The sequence below is a fragment of the Vidua chalybeata genome, chromosome 6, assembly GCF_026979565.1.
Source record: "Vidua chalybeata isolate OUT-0048 chromosome 6, bVidCha1 merged haplotype, whole genome shotgun sequence".
In the NCBI taxonomy this organism is placed as follows: domain Eukaryota; kingdom Metazoa; phylum Chordata; class Aves; order Passeriformes; family Viduidae; genus Vidua; species Vidua chalybeata.
The window spans coordinates 16,583,963-16,606,705 of record NC_071535.1 but is presented as its reverse complement, the minus strand read 5'-3'; the positions used below and the strand labels follow the sequence as shown (position 1 = coordinate 16,606,705).

Here is a 22,743-nt window from a genome sequence, read left to right as displayed (position 1 = left end):
TATCACAAGTTGACTTTGATATTCAAGGCTTTTAAGTTTAAGCCCTTCCAGTTAAAATAATTTTCAGATAAAAGCTTCCAACAAACTGGGTCAGTTTTAATTTGGGAAGACACTTATCTCATACATATCTAGTCCTGATATCAAGCAAGACAACTCCTGAGGGAAAAGAAAGTGAGAAGCAGTGAAACAAATACAAGTCCATACTAATTAACATGTTTTGCAAGGTAACTCTAAAATTGCTTGTCATAACAGCAGAAGAGCAACAAACAGCATTTGGACAACAAAATAATATTCCTGATATTTAAATTATATGGTAATTTGCAAAGGTTTTCCTTAAATTTTCTAAAAGTTATCCATATTTTGTAAAATATTCAGAAAGCAAACAGTAGACAGTTTTATCACTTGAAATAAGTGGCATTCTTGTGTCTATAGTCTCAAATCAGTAGTCAAGATTAAGCCAAGTAAACATTTTTTACAAATAGAAAATCAGGCCAACCTTACCACCACATTTGCAGAAACTGACTACTACCCAAAAATGAGGATGCCTTAGCAAGAAAAAACAACAAACTATTTTTAAGAAGTCCTCACTTTTGACATTTTATGTCAAAAAAACCCCAGACTTCAGTTCTGTAGGAAAACCAATTAAGCCACACTCCCATTTCACCATGCAGAGTAAGCCAAAAGTTACTCAAATGTCAAAAGGGAATCCATGGCACAGTTCAGATCTTTACCACGTACTCTTACCACACAGACCACTACTGAGATCATTCCAAAAAAACCAACAAAACTACTTATAGCATTGTGTATCTGAGGATTCTCCATGATCCCAGCTAGTATCTTGTCTGTGTAAATTTTAAGAGACCACAAATTATAATGGACCCCATTGTTCATCTACTGTTTCCAGTAGACAAATCAAAGGACAGAGGAAAAACAGTGAACTACTGGTTTATACTTAAGTTAATAAGCATGCTTTTTCAAGAGAGTGAGACTTGCTTCAATGCATAAAGATTTCTGGGTTTGCTTCCTGTTTTCCTTACATACACATGTAAAACCCAAGTGTGTTTTAGTATACAGCACTTTGTGTTCCCTATATATGATATGCAAAGTGTTGATACATGACATGGTAAGTGTTCCAAATGTACACAAAAAGCCCCTTTTCACCTCCTTCTAAAGAAACTTCATGTTTAGCATATTGTTATTGCTATCAAGGAACTCCCACATTTATTTATTTCTGAACTTAGAACATACACTGCTAATCTCACTGAAGGGAAAGACTAATTAAGTCCTCAATCAAAGATTTTTCTTGCTTGCAGAGGATTTTTTTCAGAGATTTTTTTAGAAAGTAAAGCATGGAGCTGTTTTTGTCTTCAATTCCCTATTGATATTTGCAAAGTAGTCATTATAAAGGAAAAGAGAAACAGAATAAAGAGTAAGCAAATATATTTATAATAAACTACCTTTTACAGTTACTCCAGATACACTGTAGGGATTGCCTATTGGCTTAGACAATTTAAAGAAACAAAAATAATTTCTCTGATTTTTGAAGTACATTTTACTACCCATCCCATTATGCCAAGACTCAAGGAAAAAATGTCTCCAACAACTGTCAGAATGCAGTCTCCTATTTTATGGCTAGTTTCATACATGTTCCTTCCAGAAAAGGCACCAGAAAAAGACCAATATCCCCTTCTCTTAGCACACTAGATTTTAAGGGAAGCTCCTCTGGCTACCCACTCTTTTAAACACAGACTACTTACAGAGAATTAAATTCCATTCTAGACTAAACCCAGAGTAACATAAGCACAATTTTTCAGGCAGAACAGAGCATTTTATCATGTTGAAACTGCAATGTCATTTCATTACTACAGCTTTTCTAATGCCATAGTTATGCTAGTGCTTCTAAGTGTCTTGAAGTTTCTCAGAGTTAAAAATAGAAAAACCAGAAATACCTCTTTTTCTGAATTGAATACCTACTTATTACTCCAAGCAGTCAATAAAAACCACAATAATATTTTAGGATTTCTTTTAACATCATCTGAGACAACTGTTGTGAAACAATTGGTCTCACTTTTCCTCTAAATATAATGCATTCCAATCTTTGTATTTTCTTAAGAAACAGACTTTTGCAATATCTTTTAAATAGATCAGTATTTTTCTGCACATACATTTGGTTTTTAATAATCATATGCCAGCCAATTCTTGCTACAGTATAGCCCTTCAACAGGCCAGCATCTTTTGGCAGGGCTGAAAAAGTACAAACTAGAGACAAAAGCTGGAAAAAAGGGCTGGTTATTGTTGCACATCCTGGAGTGAGTGGACCTCTCTCTGTTGAATGTTCCCCAAAAGCAGAAATGCTGCACACCAGTATATGGAATGGGCATCAAGGAGGCTATTTGCTCAGGGGACAGGAAATTATTTAATTATGGAATTTACACTGTTCTGCTGTAAAGTGTCAGGATTGCTCCTACAAGCACCTCTAAATAAAAAAGACAATGCTCTACTGTAATACCTGTTCTCCCTGTGGCATGGGAAAAAGAGGGCAGAATCACTACTTTTTAATTGGAGCCCAATATTTTTAATCTCTCTTCGCTCTGCCAAAGGAAGGATTCTGAAGAAATTCTAAATATTTGGGAGAAACTAAGAATAAGACACCACCAACTGTTTGCCCAAGTCCTAAAGAATTCTATTTTAATAAGAAACATAGTTTCTCAGTCAAAGTTTAGCTTTCAAATAAGACAGTTAAAAGCTGTACTTAGGAAAGCAGGACAAATGCCTGGGTTCCTCCCAGTTCCTGCTCCAGCAGGGCAGATGTCACAAATGTAGTCTGGGAAAAGAAAAGTTTTAATGGAGAAAATTTGAACTCCCTATGGCACAGGCCTCCTAGCCATGGTCTGCAAAATGCTCACTGACAGTCTGCAACATTTGCACAGCAAGACAGGAGAAGGGAGGGAACCTGAGTTCCTGACCCATTGCCTAATGAGTCTAGAGATCCCCAGTGCAATTACTAAACCAGCTTTCATTTAGCATTCTTCCATGAAGAGTTGCTTGGTGTCTGCTGACACAGGCTAGCAGTGCACAAGATCCCATTACAATTGCATATGATTAAAGTTAAGTGCAGCATCTTTTCCTAACTGCAAAATAGCAATCCACATGCACCTGACACTGCCACTGAACCTAATGAGTATTTCCATGTTTCTGTAAACAGAACTAATTAATAGCCAATCATTTAACTTGGTAAATGCAACATTAAATTTGAATATAGGTTAGCAGCAGTAAAGACAGCCTCACCTTCCTCAACATACATCATCTAAATGTAAACACAGTTATTCAAACAAAGATGTAGGCAATAAAGATGTAAAATGACCTGCAGCAGTAAGGCTAAAATTCTGTAATGTCACAATCTAACTTATAAAACATCCCTCACACTTAACAAGAATTCATTACTGTAATGCAACACAGTCATCTTGACAGATACCTGAAGTTGTCTATGAATCTATACACTGTGCTAATTATAAACACATTTTCTTTACTAAAATCAAGTTCACAAAGCTGCAGACTTTAAGAAATGCCAGACCTGTAAATTGCTATGTTTCTCTATAAGCATTTTAAGAAATGCCAGACCTGTAAATTGCTATGTTTCTCTATAAGCATTTTAAGAAATGCCAGACCTGTAAATTGCTATGTTTCTCTATAAGCATTTTTAGAAAGGGTCACTAATTTGTAATGCCAAGTATTATAAATTCATTTTTTCAAGTATGTCTTCTGACTTAGGCAGCAGTATCAGAATTATGTTACCAAAAATTTCAATAAGCTTATTTCCTATTTAAATAAAAACTTTCTATTGCAGAGTTCCTCACAAGTTGCTCCTCCCCAAAATAACACCTCAATATCCCACTGTGCATGCATTTCATCTGTTTCCATAAGCAAACAAAATTGCTTAGAAACATAGGAGATACTGCCTGCACGGTATTTGAATAATGCCTATGCATGCTCTCCAGTATATTACCTCATTCATATAGTGCTGAAAACTTGCAGAAATTTAATTGTTCTGTTCCCAGAGGCCACAACCCTAGGGGATTATTAGCTTCAGCGAATATTAAAATGGATTATAAATACATGCTTCTGTATGGCAACAGCACATAAATTTTTTTCCTGATTGGTCTTACAAGAAAGTTGGAAAAGTTGGAGCTAGTAATACCAGCTTAACATGAAAAAAAAAAAGACATACATACTCTTTACTTCTTCATGGATTCATAACTTGTCTTATTTCAATTCTTCATGAGTTTAAGATCCTCCTCAATCTCAGAACTGAGCACTGCCAAATAAACTGATCTAGGGAAGAAAGTAAACAAATAGACCCTAAAGAGACATACTTAACCTTTTGAACAAAGGAACCTTCCCTATCTATCAGGAAGTAGCTCTTCCTATGAGGATACTTAAGTATCAAGTATTTAATACATCCAGAAAAGTGCAAAACACCTCCATGTTTTACTCTGAGTCAAGACTTGCCACCACAATCTCAAGATTGTCTTTCCTTCCTCCTCCCCCTGCCCATCCTCATTTCTTAGCTTTGCTCAATCCACATAAGATATCTCTAGTAACCAGTACTGATATCCAAGTTATATTTATGGCAGAAGAAAAAAAAAAAACTGCTTTTTTTTTTTTTTTTGTATTGCTCCTTAAAATTTCATATTAAAGGTATTATATGCTCCTGTGACCAACAGGCAACACTTCAGGGAGCCAGCTCCAGCAATTTCATACATCTGCTCTCAGGCTCACACATTGCCACAACAGTCATGCAAACCTGCCCTTCTCCTCAGCAATGCCATTCCTTTATGCCTATTTTTCTCTCCCTCATCACACCCTCTTGAAATAAGCTGGCAACTCCAACCATAGGCATTTTGCTACAGAAATTTGTTTTAGTTTATGCTTCTCCTCTGCTTATGTGTCAAATAAATTTACAAGCAGATGGGGGAAAAGCTAACCAACAGATCCAAATAAGTATTCTTATGTTTTTGCTAAGTGGTCCACTGATTTGAAAAGCTTCATCTTCTCAATTTATGTTTTATACTATATTTAAAATATGTCCCACTGCATGTTTTAAAGCAAGTCTTTGAATTTTAAAAAATTATGTATTTAATAGAAAAACTATGATTTTATTAACACTCTATCCTACACAACACCTTCTACATACCCATACAGAATCATTACTCAGAAGCACAGCATCAAAATTAGCTCCTTCCTTAAAGAAAACACTAGGTGTAATCAGAACTGCATTCTCTGGGCAGTACATAAAAACATCAATGTAAAGTCAAAAAGGTATGCTAGTCCATAAAGTTAACTACATAAGAGAAAATAATCTTCTACAACTCTGTTTTTAACATGTGTATTTGAGGAAAAGTGTGAAGAAAAGCAGGAAAATATTGGAATTATACTAAGCAAGTTTCTGAGGCTTTGCCTCATGCATTCACACACAGTTAGTCTGCTCCTAATTGTTTTAATGGACACAGAAGCAGATATCTTTTCATCAGATCATCCCACATCTTCTGCGAGTCAGGACAGAGCACAAGACATCACTACTAGAAGTTATTTTTGTTGGCAGAAGCCAGGAAAAAATTAAAACCAAACAATTTGTCCATGAGCTATTCAGTCTGATAAAATACAGCCATGCCTTTATCAGCACACTAACAATTTTGCACTTTCCCTAGAACGAGCAACAGAAAGGAACCACTTTCCAGCACTTCTTGGGCACTGAGAGCCTGTGATTCCCCACACACCAGAAGCTTGCAAAGAGGCAGATGTAATGGAAATAGAAAAAATTTCAAAAGGTAAGTTGATAGGATTTGCTTTAAAATTTGTTGAAATTTTACAATGTTGCATGTTGACAAATCTAGCAAGAAACTTTTTTTGGAAGAGCTGAAGCAGCATTTCACTAACTAGATATTTCCAAGAAAATAATAACAATCCTTTAATCTTCCTTGCTGGGTTTGAGAGTCTTTGAATCCTTGGCTTGACTTAGTATCATTCCATATTATGCCTCTTCTCATATATAGTCTTCTAAATATGCTGTCCTCAACTAAAGCTGTAAGCAGCATAAAGAATTAAAAGCAATCTTCTAAATATGCTGTCCTCAATTAAAGCTGTAAGCAGCATAAAGAATTAAAAGCATTCTTTTAAAGATACATATATAAGCATTTGACTCATTTATGTAATAGAAATGTGAGGACCCCCTTCACGACTGCACCACATGCAGTAGATGGCTTAGTTCTCTGGTTTTCCCTTCCATGTTCCAATTCCATTTTTTCTCCCCACCATTATCACTACTGCTGCTCCTCTTCCCCTTCTTTTAGCTGTCAGTAGATAAAACTCCAGCAAAATTTAGCTTGAAGCTGACCCCTGAATCCATTTTGTACTTTGTTGTGTCCATACACACATACAGACCCTTCCTAGGCTGGGAAGAGCAGAAAGACACACTTTGTGTGTTCCACGTGCAGGAGTAAGATGAGCCATCTGGAAAGCAGCTCATTTTCAAGGGCTTGCTTGTTGTGAGCTGTGCAACTGTCTATGGTTACAGTGCAACATGCTCATTTAAGTACCCTGTAACAACTGTAGAAGAAGAAACATGTCAACTCATGCATCCCTCTCAATCCAGCACGTCTGAGGTTACAGAATGAAGCCTCACAGTGAAAAGGTAAGTACATGAATGTGCTCACACATTAAATAATGAAAAAAAAAATGTTAAGGTCATTAAAAACTACCATTTGTTACCTGCTCTCTGCCTTTCTCAGTGGTAAAAACATCAGTATTTGACCACTACACAGTAGTATACAAGACTGCAAATCCACTGGAACTGGATTCAAATGGGGAAATTTCAGCAGGTGTCTTTCACTGCCTCTGCATGGTGCAGCATTAAATGGTGCAGCTGGGCCAATGCTTGCAAACAGGCATGGACAGTCCCTCACTGCTTAATAATATGGTGCTATGACTGCCAAAGAAATAAAATCTAAATGCTCAGAAGAGTTTTATAAACTTTGTATAATCCAGTTATCCCTGTACATATAAGCAGAAATAAAAATCCCAGTGAAGCACAAAATCTCTGTAAGAATAATTTGTATTTAGTTGGGTAGTACTTACAAGCCTCAGTCACCTCTGAAGAGACTCTGAATTCAGACTGTAAAGTTTACACTCTTAAAAGGAGAAAGAAAAACATCGACCAGAAATGGGGAAGAGGGTAAGAATTAAATGTACACTACTGGGTAAAAACATATGCTATTTAGTTGTCAGCTACTCTAAACTTGTCCAGACTTTGAATACTAAATTTAAGATTGCTCAGTGATTACCACCTCATTCTAGATCACACAGAAGACAATCCTCTACCATGAGAAGAAAGGAAATTAAAATTTTTTAATCTTCTGAGTTGGGGTTGCTCAGCCTGGAGAAGAGAAGGCTCTACATAGACTTTAAATCACCTTCCAGTATCTAAATGGGCCTGCAAGAAAGCTGGAGACAGACATTTTACAAGAGCATGTAGGGACAGGACAAGGAATAAAGGCTTTAAAATGAAAGGGGGCAGATTTAGATTAGCTGTCAGGAAGAAATTGTCTACTGTGAAGGTGGTGAGGCACTGAAATAGGCTGTCCAGAGAAGCTGTGGATGCCCCATCCCTGGGAGTGTTCACAGCCAGGTTGGATGGAACTTTGAGCCACCTGGCATAGTGGAAGGTGTCCCTGCCCATAGCAGGAATGGAATGAGAGGATCTTTAAGGACCCTTCCAACCCAAACTGTCCTGCAATTTCACTCAATCTGGAAACACAATAGCAAAAAAAAAAAAAAAAAGTTCCTGAACAGGAACAAAACAACAAAAAACCCCCAACAGTTTGCTCAGGTAAACTGGTAGCCAGTCACCCAACAGAAGTGACAAAAGTAATGAAGTCCCATCAAGATAAATGAAGCCTCATATGACAAATTTCAATGTTTTAAGAATAAAATTTGAAATCAGAAGGAAAAAAACCCACACATCTAGACAGAAAGTACGCTGGGTTTTAAAAAAATCTGAACCTACAAAACATTCCAGAGTAGAAAAGGTATCTGTTTTTCTATTTTCTAATACATTATGTTTGAATTAAGTAAAATTAATAATACTAATTTTATGTGCAAAATTTATGCCACTGTGGTTTCAACTGGTTTATATCCTTATGAGGCCAAATAAAACAGATCCAGAAGAGTTGAGCTCTGGAAAAGATTCAATTAAATTCCTTGGAGATAAAAGCAAATTTAGGTTCTTAAAGTTGTTCAAGTCTATGAAAAGAACATGACAAATTCAACAGACATCCTCATAGATTTAAAAAACAAAACAAAAAGAACAGCCAAAATCCACAAACCTGAGTGGAAGTGTACCCAAAGCAGACACTGCTCTAAAACCCACAGAGATGCTGTTTGAGAAAACCAAGCAGATTTACATCATATACAAGAATACCTCCAATACTCCCACTTCAATCTAAATAGTGACCAGACTTATGAAGCATCCTTTTGTCCCTGCTACCAGTTAGTTCCCTTATTTCCTTGACATCTCTATAGGACATGATTCATACTTGTCTAACATTTACTGGAGGATTGTGTTGGTGGAAAACAATCCTTGATCAATTGTCAGTCAAAGCTATAGAAGTCTTTTACAATTTTTTTGCTGCCTTTGACACTCCTCTTGCCATAACAAAAAGTACATATGTAACCAAACCCATGCTTAAACACAGCAGACCAAAGCAAACACTTCACTCAGTAAATTCTAATAAACCATGGCATACAAACTGCCATTTTCCCCAACACACTGACCAGCCCTAGGTCTACTACAGAGTTTTCTAAACTGAAGTGGCACTGCCACCTTAAGACACGAGGCCAGCATTACAATTTTCACTATACTCGAGTAGTAAAGAAGAAAATGGTTTTTAGTTACCTTCACTTTCTGAATTTTTTTAAAAATCTATACACATATTAGAAAAATTTACATATGAAAGCACACAAGTGATGCATTACTTTAAGTAGGTTATCATGCTATTAATACTCTTCTCAATTAAGTGGCAATTTAGCTATGCAACCTGGCTTAGGCTGAGCATTCTCATTCAGTAAAAGGCATCACTGTGAATCAAAGTTCTCCATTCTACCCACAGCCACCACAAAGCTGCACTGCATTCCTAAACTTTCAGCAACAGTGATAACACCGTTAGCAACTAGCCACAGTTACTGTGACATATATGGGAGGACTTTTAAATACACACACTCAAAAAAACTGATCAGGTGACAGCACAGTTAGAATATTCATTGAGGTAAAAGTCTTGTCAACTATCATAAACTTGGAATAATTTAAAGGACCCAAACCATCATCTTATTTTATCTACAAATATGGCACTCCACTACTGCATAGATGACATTCAAACTAAAAAATTCTTAATCTTTGGACAAGATATAAATTAACTTTTAAAAAACTACTTCCACATTATGATACTGGAAAGAGCAATCTTACCCTTTGTAGAATATGCTTCAGCAATCATCCGTAGCCGATAAGGTGGCACTGCAGTCAGCTGCAAGTCATCAACACCAACTCTAGCATACGTGTTCAGAGCTTCTTTATAATCACCTTCCACATAGTTTAATTTGGCCATTATCAGGTTAGCTTCTTGTAGGAATTCTGGCTAGAAGGAAGAGAAATAAGAAAGGGTTTTCCCTAAGAAAACACACCTAATTCTTTCTGATAATTATTAGGTATATTTTTTGTCACCACCAGAATATTTATTCTAAAAGAGCAACAAATGAACAAAATCCTGTCTTGTGTAATATTTGAGAAGCTTGAAGTAGGGGGGAATTCACTAAACCTCATTCCAGCAAGCTACTGAAAAGTATTGCCAGCCATTTTAGATATTCACATGCATATTTACACGTGTACCAGAAATACCTCTCAGTTGGAAATCAGCTTCTCCAGGTGATAAAACTATTTAAAGACAGCCTATCATTACAGCTCCTCATACGACTTCTTTTTCTAACACAAGCACAGTTGAAAATAACATAGCATCAAAACTTAATGATATATGTTCTACAGCCTACATATTTAATTCACACCATTTCAAAGTATCAGGGCAGAATAAATGTCTTGAAAAAAAAGAACTAATGGAGGAATGAAGAGAGAAAAGAAAGAGAAATTAATACTCCCAGAAGCCACTGAAAACAAAATGTTACAGATGAGTGTAAAAGAAGTTTCTTTTGATCTCTGAAAAGATGGATGTTGAGTACAGAAGAGGTAAGCTGAGGTAGTAGTTCCAACAACAATTAAGTATAAGAAGGACCAGAATGGTTATGAACATTAGACAGCTCTGACAGAAAATGCTTTCTGGTATTAATCTCACTTTCAGAATCTGCAAATATAATTTAAGGAACCTTTCCTCAATACTTCAATCAATTTCAACTTCTCTAATTCTTGCTCAGGCCGACTTACATACCTTGAGATTACCCCTATCAAGTGCTGCCGTGAGATGTTTCCTGACCTCAGTCAGCTTTGGCTGGGGGCCCCGGGGACTATTACTGTGTTTAAGAGTATTTTCCTTCAAAAATTGTTCTAGCTTCGATTCCCCAAGAAGAAGCTCTGCCATGTCATCTGTAAAAACAACAAACACAGGAAGTATTAGAAATAATTTTATTTCACTAACATTGCCTGAATTTTAAACACAAACTAACTAAAGCAAACACAACAGGTTTATCACGTCATGTGATATTTTGTTTTACTTTTCAATTTATCTTTTCCCTGCCTGATTCACTGCAGAATCAAGTCTCCTGTGTTCTAAGATAAAAAGAATTAAAACATTAACCTTAAGTCAGTATTCTCCCCTTCCTCCTCAAAAAAGCAACACTTGATTCCAAAGCTTTATGTAGCTCTCTGAACAGAAGATAAACTTCTGATACTCACTTCACCAAAAAAAAACTGGTTTCAAATATGAATACTGATATTGGATTAATTTATTTGAAGTTACATGTCCCTCATTATGTCTCACCATCCAGATGTGATGTGATGTGATCACCATCCATATGGTAAATGTAGTCTCTGTGAATCTCCCTCAGACCTTTTTAAGGCTCCAGCCATCCCAAGTCTTCAGTATGACAGTCCATTTCTCATCCCTCTCCCCATTTCTTACAGCCCTACCACCACTTCTCAGACCTGAAGGTACAATGTAATACCAGACTGCCCAGCAAAGCTGCACCCAGCACACTTCCAAAATTCAAGAAACTGGTAATGTCCTCACCCTTAGCCAGGACCACTAAACAACTTGTTTTGAGTTATTCCTCTAGTTAGAAGAGCACTGTCAAAGTCATCACCTTTCTGGGACTTGAAAAGACCAAGTCATGTCTTGCAAACAATGTCTGAACAGAACTAGAATGAAAGGTACTACAATAAATAAGGAATATTTTGGTAATGCACAAGAAACCCATTGTTAGCTGCAGCAGGGAACAAGTGAACCTGTGAGGACTGAGCACATTCATGACTTAATATGGCTTACAGAGTCTTTTCTGTGTTTAGAAAACAAACAAGGATAACACATTATCAGAGTCAGCAAAAAGCAGGGAAAGGGGCAATAGATGTTGTTAGCATAAGCACTTGGAGGGACCGGCACCAGGCTTTGAAATCCCCTGCCCACAGCCTCCATTGCTCCACCACGGTTTAGCAGCAACAGCCACCAGCCCCAACAGTCACTGTCAGCTGCATTCCCCTAGGAAAGGGCCCAAGCCAGAAATCCCAGACTGCTTCCCACCTCAGCCACATAGGCTTGTCTGAAGCAATCTACACTAGTTTTGCCATTCTTTCGTTGAAGTCTGTTCAGCAAAAATGAAAACTAGAAGGTATTTCAATGTACTAAGTGAAGAAAAAGAAATAAAACACATACTTCAACATTAGGGAAGGCACAGGATTATACACAGTTTTGAGAATTTCCACATATTACAAAACCCCTCCAGATGATACTGCAAAACATTTGGCTGTTCTTCTTCTAGAATTTTTTAGCTTGTTATCTACATAACATTTCCCTTGTTGCATTTTTTGTCCATTGACTCCAACCACTGTCTCCATCCATACAGACAGTCACTTCTCATCAAAATCTGGCTGGCTGGTTTGTCCTTGATAAACCCATGTCAACTGATCCCAATCACCTCCTTAACCTACCAGGACATAATTCCTAATCTTCTCAGAGCCTAAGGTTAGGCTGATCAACCTCCAGTCCCTGGACCCTTGTTGCAAATGGCCATATGTACCTTTTTCCAGTCACCAAGAATCACCCTCCATCACAAGGACCTTCAAAAAATGAGTGTCCATGCAGTGGCCTTGGCCAGCTCTTTCTTATTCTGACACAACCCACCAGGCTATCATTTGTATTCCCCTTTGCACAACACAGTAAGGCATTATTGCTTCATTTCATGAGACCTTTCCATCAAATAGAGTTATTTCCATCAATATTATGCAAGCTCTGATACATATGCTAAAAAGCACAAATGGTACAGAAACCATAGCATAATTGATAAATATTAACAGCTTGTTGATTTTTAGCTTGTAGCTTCAGGTTCAAGCTGCAAACTAAACAAGAAATTAAAGTGATCAAATCTAAACATGGTATTTCAACCCAAATCTCCTTTGTTACAGACCTACTCCAAATCCCACATTTCATTACCACAGCCACAGTATTATTACAAACAAACAGTAAAATCAGATATTATGACCAACATTACCCTGCTCAAACATAGCTTTAGCATAACACTCTGGAGGACTGCACTTTCTGCAATTATTCCATCTCTCTGGAAATCAAAGCGTTTAAAATGCATGCATAGAAAAGACAACTGATTCTGTACAGCAATTCAAGGCAAGTTAGTTCGGTTCAAGGAGTTTAACATGGGCTGTGTGAAAGGCTCTCAGAGGCCTGCTCCAAACCTACAAAACTGAAATTCAGTTCACTGTATGCAGTTAACTGCCTTTCAAAGAGTGGGTCACTGGCAGGTCCTATCACGACAGGTATTTTACTCATAATATTCAGAAGACTCCAGAGTCTTTTTCTGAGTAAACAATTTTTGTTTACGAGCCCCTTTAAAAAAGGGATTAACAAACAGGAGTGAAACTTGAAAATAATACTTTAGGTCAGCATGGTAATGTGCCACTTGGGATAAGAACAATGAAGATTAATTTTGTTAATTGTACTTTTAAAGCTAAATGCAACTTTTAAAAAGGGTGAAAATATGTCAAACTGGCAAGTTTATGTTTTAAGGGATTTGTAAGTTGATACTTTCTCTCTGATCTGTACTTATGAAAACCAAAGTATTTCATTTAACAAGTAACATTTCTCTTTCCTTTTATTCAGTTTAATGCTTCACTGAGCAAGCTCCATTTCCAAAGATGACAGAGGAAACAAGATTGTCAAACATAGCAAGGAATCGAAATGACACTCTAAAACAAGCGCTTTGGTTCAGGAGCTGAAATACCACCAAGGCTGTTTTCAATGAAATACCATCAAGGCTGTTTACAATGAAAACCACTGACATTCTTTAACACTTCAAATAGCAGAACTTAGTGTGCTAAAGTGCAAAAGAATAAAGTATCACATGGACCTTTCCCTCTCACATGCAACCCTTCAAGTAGGTCCTAAAAATTGTTCTGGTCCACACTCTTGTAACAAGCATTTGTTTAATTAAGTTAAATACTGTAGATCTATCACTATGGAGAATGAAGTAAGAACAACTGTACTGCTGAGCTAAGAACAGCACCAGCTGCCAGATATGTTTTGTTTATATAAACTGCAAAACTGTCAAGGAAGCATGTGAAACAACTAGTTTGGATTCTTACAACACACGAGCCAAAGAACAGGTCAGGCACCAAACAAAAGGCAAATAAACCTCTCACTGCTAGGTACGAAAATGCATACCTTGAGGCATGAGGATTTGTAAAACAAAGTGCTGAAATCACCTCTATTAGTAATGGGGAAAAGTAACCAAACAACAGCACTGGCACATGCAAGAGCAAAGTGTAGCCATATCAGCTACACCACAGAAAGAGGAAGACCAACTTCAGAAGACCAAATTCTCACCCATTTGTGGGGCCACAATAGAACAAGACAGGGGAAGACATAGACCTAGCACTCTACAGAAAGTTTGTAATATTATTCTTCTCTTACACACAGCAGAATTTCTCACAATGGGGAAAGGAAGAGGAGTGAAACAAGAAGCACCTCTGGAAAATTTAATTTATCCTCTCTTTTCCTCTCTCATCCTCCTCCCTTGACCCTAAGATAAGCTTCACCTCGCTGACAATGACTTGAAAACTTTAGAAATTTAATGTTTCTAAAGACAGGACACAAGCAAGAACAAAGTCTTAAGCTCAAGCTGGCACATACCCTGAAACTATCCTGGCACCTTAAGATGAGAATCAAAATAGTCTATAGGACCCAGGTATTTTGCTCCCATCCTTGATGCCACTCAGAGAAGCTAATGATCCACACAGAGCTAGAGACAGTCACAGTGCAGTGACATGTATTGCCCATACTTTCCTTCAAAGGGAACGTGGGAGAGGAGAAAACAGCAGCTGCAACTTACACACAGATCTGACCGAGCAGCAAAACAAAAGCTGCTGTTCCAGGTCATCCTTACACAGCACAGCTCACGCTGTCCCTGTACCCTGCTGTAGATCATGAGACACAGCACCATGAGAGACAGAGAGGCAGAATTACTGTCAGACTGGCTTTCACGACAGAAGTGCTGCACTGGTGCAGCTGCTGCTGACTAACACTTGAAAGCAACAGGTCACAGACCGCAAACTATAAAAGCCACTGCAAAGCAGAATTTCCTTATTTACAGAGTCTCTCATCTGCTAAGTCAGACAATCAGAGCCAGATTTTGGCAACAAACTTTTAAATCAAATTATTACTGAGCGAGTACTTTATTAACAAAGCATTGGCTTTATGTGTCAACCATTCTGTGCCAGTAAGAATGACATTCAATGGTGCTTGTAACAAAATTCCAATTACATGGACATTTCTGAAGGAAACCATTTATGAAGCCATAGCTCTAGCAGAGTTTTCCATTAGTTATAGCTATCCCTTAAGATATCCTGAAATAACATAAGAACTGTTTGAGAAGAAATTGCTTTTCTTTTTCTTCCAGCACAGTATGAGTGATATAGATGGTATTCTTCTATTAGACACTTTATAGAGACAGAATTAAATTGTGTAAAGTTGATAACATGAAGTTTAGTGTTCCTTCAGCCAATCTAAACAGATGTTTCAGAAGAAAAACTGCTCAAAAACAGTTTCACTACCATGAAATCCAGTATCCCACTTTCAGAAAATTCACTCAGTTACGGCTCAGTATAAAATTCTTGATTAAAGGAAAGACTCCCTCTTATTCATCTATTTCTCTGCTGAAGAATTCATCAACAACAATTACTTAGTAGATTTAGGCAGTATTTGATGACTTACATCACAACTGCATTGCAGAACCATTTTGGACAAGAACAGCCTAACTCGCCCATCTGCTTCTGCAACATCACAGTATCACTGAAACCACCGCCTGACTAACAGGATGTCCTCTGCCTGTAATCAAAGACAGCTCCGAGCACCCTGGAACTCTAAAACAAATGCAAGGAAGCTTTAGGTGAAAGGCCCAGTTCTCCTAGCATTCAAAGCAACAACAAAAAACACAGACACTTCACATAAGCTGTTTTCTTTCAGCTTAGAGAAAGCTTAGACATTTGTACAAAATGGCTTGAGAAGAGCCTTGTGCAGACATGGCTATCCCTCTTTGCAATATGGATCAATATGAATCATCTTTAAAGTAAGAATACAGGCTGGCATAAATAGGGGATAGGAAAAAGCACACAATGATGTGCCTTTGTAAAATAGTCTCTAAAAATATCACAATGAAAGCCACTTTTCTACTTTATTTTTAATATCTGCTTTTTGAAGCAAATTCCTCACCACATTATCAGGATCTGAAGAAGTTACTCACACAAAAATAGAATTAAAATAGAGCATTAGTCTTCTTTTATCCTTGTTCACAAATGATGAAGATTACTTATAATACTAATATTTACTTAGGTTAAAACCGTGGTCTATCTTGAACCATTCATCAAATCACATGCTAAAATGCAAAATAGTCATCTTTCTGATGAATGTTACCACAACCTCCAGGCACTTGTTGAAGAACCCAGGGGTTGTTAGCAGACTAGGTGAGAGGAATATCTAGCTCTAAATCACTTTCTAAAAGTAAGGTTAGCAAGAAGGAGAGAGAAAGAAGAGAATGGCAACATTGCATATGGCTACAAAAAAACAAAAAAAAGCATAGCTGAATACAGATTAGGAGCTCTCTCTTGCCTTCAGAATTCACTCCAAGAAGTGACTTCAAAAGTTTATTCAATTCCAGAGTACACCAAGATACATTAGAGTGAATGATGACGTGGTGTCAACAGAACTAATGAACCTGCTTGCTACTTGTTGTTCTGTGGAGCACCAAATAACTGTTCTGGTAAAGTATTACTCTTCCTGTGGTAGTTCAGATAAAAACCAAAGCAAAACATTGACGTTTGTCCAGATCACGACTACTATATATGTGGTTTCTCAAGTGTTCCTATTATTAACGCAGAAAAATTTTTAAGGGTCTGATAATTGCTTTTTTCAGAAGGAAATACATGGAAGGTATAAGGGAAACACGCCTCTTGGATAACAGCTATCACAACTGGCAATAACTATCAACAACCCTGCTCCTGTTACCAATTCTCCATGCACCAGATGTTTCTCTACAATTAAACACCCATATCATGCTGCTGTGGTATACTGGCAAGAATGATCCTGTGCTAACAATACTTACATGTTATTTATGGAACCTCCCTCAACAGCTCAACATCTACAGCAAGAAAGACCATGGAGAAAAGCACTCCTTCTTCCTTATATGCCAAATGGTATAGATTAAAAAAAATATTTTTAGTATTTCATTTCCCTTTCCTCTGAATTACACAGCTGCAAGAAAAAAGTGTATAATTAGGATAAAATCTCCTACCACAATGATTTAAGCAAAGAAGCTCAACCTCAGACTCAGGCCCGGGGGATCTGAATTTGAATAGGATGTATTTAGGAATAGGAAATACAGAGCAAAATACCTACAGAATCTGACTGGCCAAACAAACTTTAATCTTTCCTTGTAAGCAAGCAGATAAATCTAGAAGCATGTTATATCACATGTTGCATCATTTCACCCACTCTTCACCAAAATCTTAAATATTTCAGGTAACTTATTTCAGACTCTTAAAAAGCCCAACTGTCCAAATGCGTTGAAGTCTAAAGATCATGGTTATCATTTGTCTCAAATGAAGACAATGCATCATGTGAGATTAATTAGATGAAGTATGGAGTTGTAAAAATAGAAGATGCTGCTGCTTTAACTGCTCTGCCCTGGAGCCCAGAAAGAAAAAAAAAAATTGAAAAACTGAAGTCCTGACTCAGGATTATTTTTAAAAAAGTAAAATTAAAAAAAAAATCAGGGTAGGAAATGGACAAGGGGTAAAGAGGACAAGTATGAGATTTCCAGGATCCCAAAAGGAGGGTACATTAATGTGTGAATTCCAGGAAGCTGAGATTTGCTTTGTAACCTCCCTCCTAGTGCTTCAAGCCTTCCCAGAGGGAAACTAGCCTGGGACTGAGAAAAGAAACTATTCCTACTCAATCCCTAAAACTCTTAGTCTCTCTCAAGGTAAAACTGAAGGCTCAGAGTACCTGAAGGACTGCATGCTGCAGTATTTTATGATGATTTTTCCCTCTGACATCCTATATATTTTGAATATCATTGTGCACAAATTAAAAAAAAAAAAAAACCAAAAAAAACACCGAAGGAATTTTATTTAGGAGTGGTATGCAGCACAAAGGATCCCAAAGGGAAAAAAAAAACAGCTGAAAACAAGAAAAATTTTGTAGCCTCCCACAGAACATTTATTAAGAAGGCCATTTAAAAACTGAGCTTTCTTCCAGAGGAGGATCTAGAAATCCTGGATCCAGAACTGATTTCATATTCATCTGGCAGTAAAAGTATGAAACACATGGTTTTTTGCCCAGGAACAAGTTGACTATGCACTTAAAGCAGACATTTGCTTTGTTCACAATGTATCAAACCGTGAGTAAGAACACTGGCTTGAAGAGGAATACCAGTACAAGTCTCCAAGTACTCATTCAACTTTGTGCTCAGCACTCAGTAAATCTGGACCAGGAGCCACTTAAATTAAAGTGAATGCTAAAACTATTCTTAGATTTTTACAAGGTTTATATTAAAAACAAGAAAAACAATATACATATATACACAGAAGTCACTTGCGATTCCATCACTGACTACTTAATAGCAAGAATTCACAGCATCAGAGGATGGCTGAGGTTGGAAGCGACCTCTGGAGATCATCTAGTCCAATACCCCTAATCCAAGCAAGATCAGCTAGAGCAGGTTGCCCAGGATCTTGTCCAGAAGACAAGACACAGCAGAAAAGTATCCAGAGAATATGTGCAGCCCAACAAGTGCTACTGGTAGAAAGGTTGCACACTGATGCAGATGTCACACATGTAAAACCAGAAGCAGAAAAAACAGAGTCAACTGTTCAAAGAAATTTAATTTTACTCACTAACACCTTTAATTATATACAGTCATTTCTCTGCCTCTTAAGTACACAGTGGGCATGACACCTTTTTATTATGCAGCTATATAGTATCTAAGCAATTTTCCTGCTTGACAGCCAAAACTTGCTTTGAAGAAAAATATTATAGGCTTTCCAATCTATTTATGCATAGGCAAATTTACTTTCAAAGTACCACTACTACTGAAATTTATTTTGTGATGACACATATTAAGAACAGAAAACTGTTTCAAACTATTTTTTTTTATATTTAAGCTCACCAAGTTTTGTGAAATGTTAAGGCCATCAGAACAGAAAATAATCAAGCCAGGGAAGTCACAATGTATCATCTAGAATGTTGGCTTACAGTTGAATAAAACTTGGCCCCTTCAGTCAAATACAATGTAAAACCAAAAAATAAGAATGCATGTCATACCCAAGACTGGGAACACAAAGTGTGGGAAACAGGACTACCATCATCTTTGAGTGTTTAACTGGAAATAATTCTATCAAGCACAATGAGGAAGACCCATCAAAATTTAGCTTCTTCCCATTTATGATTTGTTTAGGTTACAAAGATCAAAGAATGACTGGGAGAACAGGAAAAGCACATGCTCTGATAGCTAAGAATTCATTCCAATCTTGCTTCTTGCCATGATTTATTTCTCAAAGGACAAAGCAGTTTTTCAGTTGCTACTACCAAAACAATAAAATACTAGAGACAATTAGATGGAAGGCAAAAACCAAGCCATGTCATAAGGACAGTGGCTCTTGTCCATTCCCTACCAGCGCAGCTATATTGCAGCACAGTGCAAATTTGAGAGATGATGACAATGTTGTTTTGTGACAACAACTTTTGTTGTCATAAAAAGATAAAGAAAATGACTGACAAAAAATGAAATCACTAATTAATTGCCAGGTCAGAAGAGAGATTTCTCATCTTTGGGGTGACCCAAAGCTCAGATGAAAGCACACAGACGAGCCTCTGTTCCCCAGAAGGTAGGATCTTGGAGTTCTCTACCATTTCCAATCTCCTCCTCCTAGCTTTGCCGGTCCACCTAAGAAGCCTCAAGTAAATTCTTGAAAGACAGTACCCTACATCTGTCAGTCTCAGAGACAGTTGCCTCAGGTACATAACTACCAGTGTTAAGACAGAAAGTACCTTTTGGCAACTTGGTTGCTTGGTGTTTTGGTGGAGTTCATTTTTTGTGGTGCTGTTTTGTTTGTTTTGTTTTTATTCTACCAGCTGTTCTTAAAACAACAGGTCCCTATTCTGCCTTTCCTTAAACAGAGGTCTAATGCAGTCCTATTAAAGCCTTGCTTAACACCATTGAAGCACCATTTTCTTCCCATTATGGTAAAGAGACTGCAATTAAATAGCAAATAGAAAAACAGAAGCATAGCTGCAAGCTAAGCCCACGCAAATCTGAGTTTGAGATAAAGCACACTTAAAAGATGAGCTACAACTTGTTCATATAATTAACTGCAAAAAAATATAGGAGGGCCTGTAAGCTGTTGTTGTTTTCATATCTTGGTTGTGTGTGCAAAAGTTCTATGGAGATAAACCAAGTTCTTGGTCTCAGGTGAGCTGCATTCAAAATTCTAGACATAAAAGGTATTTCCAACCCACTTTTTGTTAAAGAAGCACAATTTACAACTCTAGATAATTTGAGATTCTAGTAAAGGATTTCAGCTTATGCATACAAATTCTGAGTGGAATCATACCAATCACACACAGGTCATCAGCGGAGTAGGAGCTTGCAGAAATTCATGTAACACCTCCTGAAGTAACTCCTGAGCAACTGATAACATTGCTGATCAGAGCAGCTATTAAAAACTGCCACTATACATTCTGCCACACATTTGCTAACACCAGAGAAATGCCCAGATTCAGCATCTCCCTCCACAGCCTGGAGCAGAGATCAAATGTTCTCCAGTTATTAAAGGTCTGGCTACCCACCTCACACTATTAGCCAGATATCCTTACTTCCTCCAATTTATCTCAGCATCCTGCCACTTTGCTTTTTACAAAGTTATTATCTTCAGACTCTTCTTATCAGCTCAAATTAAACAGCAGTCAGCGCAGAGAAAACTGTGAAGAACTGAACCATTAAATTCTAAGATTTATTCTTAAAAAGACAGATTTGTGGGGAGGAGGAATGGCCCAGATTTGGTATGGAAGGAGAATGGCTCATATTTGTTAAGTTAAGGACCTTCTGCCCCCTTCTTTACTACCATGCAAGTCAAACCCAAATAAAAGTGGCATCAATAATCCTGAGTTTATGTTAATAAATTTATTTCCCTATAGAAAAGTTAATCCTAACTTTTAACCCTTGAAGTTAGTTTAAAGGAACTGAGAGCAGCTATAATAGATATATACCAGTATCTATTCACAGATAAATCTGGCTACCATTTCTTGTAACTTCTAAACAAGGCAAAAGTGCAATCAACCTAACATTACTACATGAGACATCCAATTTCTAAAATAATCACATAGTATATAGAAATACCTTATAAACATAATCAGTTATAAGCCCCACATAGCCAAAATACTTCTTTCATTCCACTAAGACCAACTACATGCTTCCTCACAGTTCCCCTCACCTTTGCCCTCCACTAGCTGCTGCTACTGTTCTTTCCATCAGCTGTTACACTACTCAGACCCCTGTGGGAGGCAAATGAGCTTGGCAAGCCAGCAGACACAGAAGGCCCCAGAACAAGAAGCACAGTTTTCTGCTGGCCAAGCATGGTAATTCCCTCCTCTGGTATTCATCAACACAAGGAAGAGGCCAGGAACACATAACCAGGAGAAACTGCACAGAGAAGCAGCTTGATTAAGGGCAGGAAGAAAGAACTACTCTACATAATAGCAGTGAGGTGTTAGACCAGCTTGGTTACTTGTGAATCTCACGCTAGCATTTTCTATTCCAGATGAACATGCAGTGTGAGTACAAGCAGACGATCCACATCATCACTTACACTGTTGTAACACCCCTGGCTATCTGAAGAAACAAAGCTGTCAGTCAAAAATAAGACAACACATCTAAGTACTGTCACCACCTTTGCTCTTCATTCAGAAAAATGTCTGTCCTTAGTAATCTTGTTCTGTAAATGTGACAGTGAATGCAATAGGAGAAAAGCAAATAAAATAACAAATTAAGAGTCCTCCACTCCTACTTTGGTGGACATGCAAAAAGGCACGTCACATGGTCTGCAAACTTTTCTGGTAGAGATGTCAATCTCTTAGGAAAGCTTTGCATATACAAATCACACTACAAACTGTATATATAAAAACAAACAAATTTGGTAAACACCTTCTAAGTAGGGCATGAGTCCTAAGAGGTTTAGAAATCCCTGGTTTATTCTGAGGATAAGCTTTAACCATACATCTGAGGTCTTGTATTTCACAAGGCTGCAAAACAGATGAAAACTGATGTTTCTATTTTTAAGTACTACTTATATCAAGATAAGGGAGCAGCATAGAAGGTGACAAACAAAATTAGACATGTAAAATAATTCATAATCCCTTGGGTTGGGTTTGCTATTCTACTACTAACTCCTCTGTGTTTCATTACTCTGCCAGGCTAAATGTGAGGCTAGGTCAAATAGGAGACTACAGAAACAAGGTTTTGAGAGGAAAGGCAGTCAGAGAAGAGATCCCAGACAAGACAAATCAAACAGAAATGGGATAGCAAAAGTAGTAAGAAATTCACTAGGTAAAGAAACCATTGTGTTACAATGTTGGTGTATTTCCATGAGCAAACTTGATACCTGTAAGTAATGTTCTATTTTCATGGCAATGTCACAATGTTCTTGGTAGCATATAGATCCGTGAACTTCCTGGGCATGCATTCTCTCCCCACAGTAATGCAATATTTCACACTGGCTAAGGTTTCTACAGAACTACATCATTCTACCTCATCTGAACTACAAAAATTCGCCCCCTCAGTGCTTTTCCAGACAGAGCCATAAATCTCACTGAACTTGACCAAGGTCATGTTCCAATTACAGCAACAATGAATGGCCGGAAACACCCATGGAAATTCATGGATCCTTTATTTTACCCATTCAGCTGGCTACTG

At 37.4% G+C, this 22,743-nt stretch overlaps 1 protein-coding gene across 1 annotated transcript in view; it reads right to left on the bottom strand.

The window, feature by feature from the left end:
• The window catches only part of TTC7B (tetratricopeptide repeat domain 7B), a 121,035-nt gene that overhangs the window by 93,734 nt on the left and 4,558 nt on the right, over nucleotides 1-22,743 (bottom strand). Inside the window, exons 2-3 of the mRNA XM_053946123.1 lie at nucleotides 10,488-10,642; nucleotides 9,518-9,686 (exon numbers count right to left, since the gene is read on the bottom strand). Coding sequence (XP_053802098.1) covers nucleotides 9,518-9,686; nucleotides 10,488-10,642 — 324 coding nt within the window. The remainder of the gene's footprint in view (nucleotides 1-9,517; nucleotides 9,687-10,487; nucleotides 10,643-22,743) is intronic.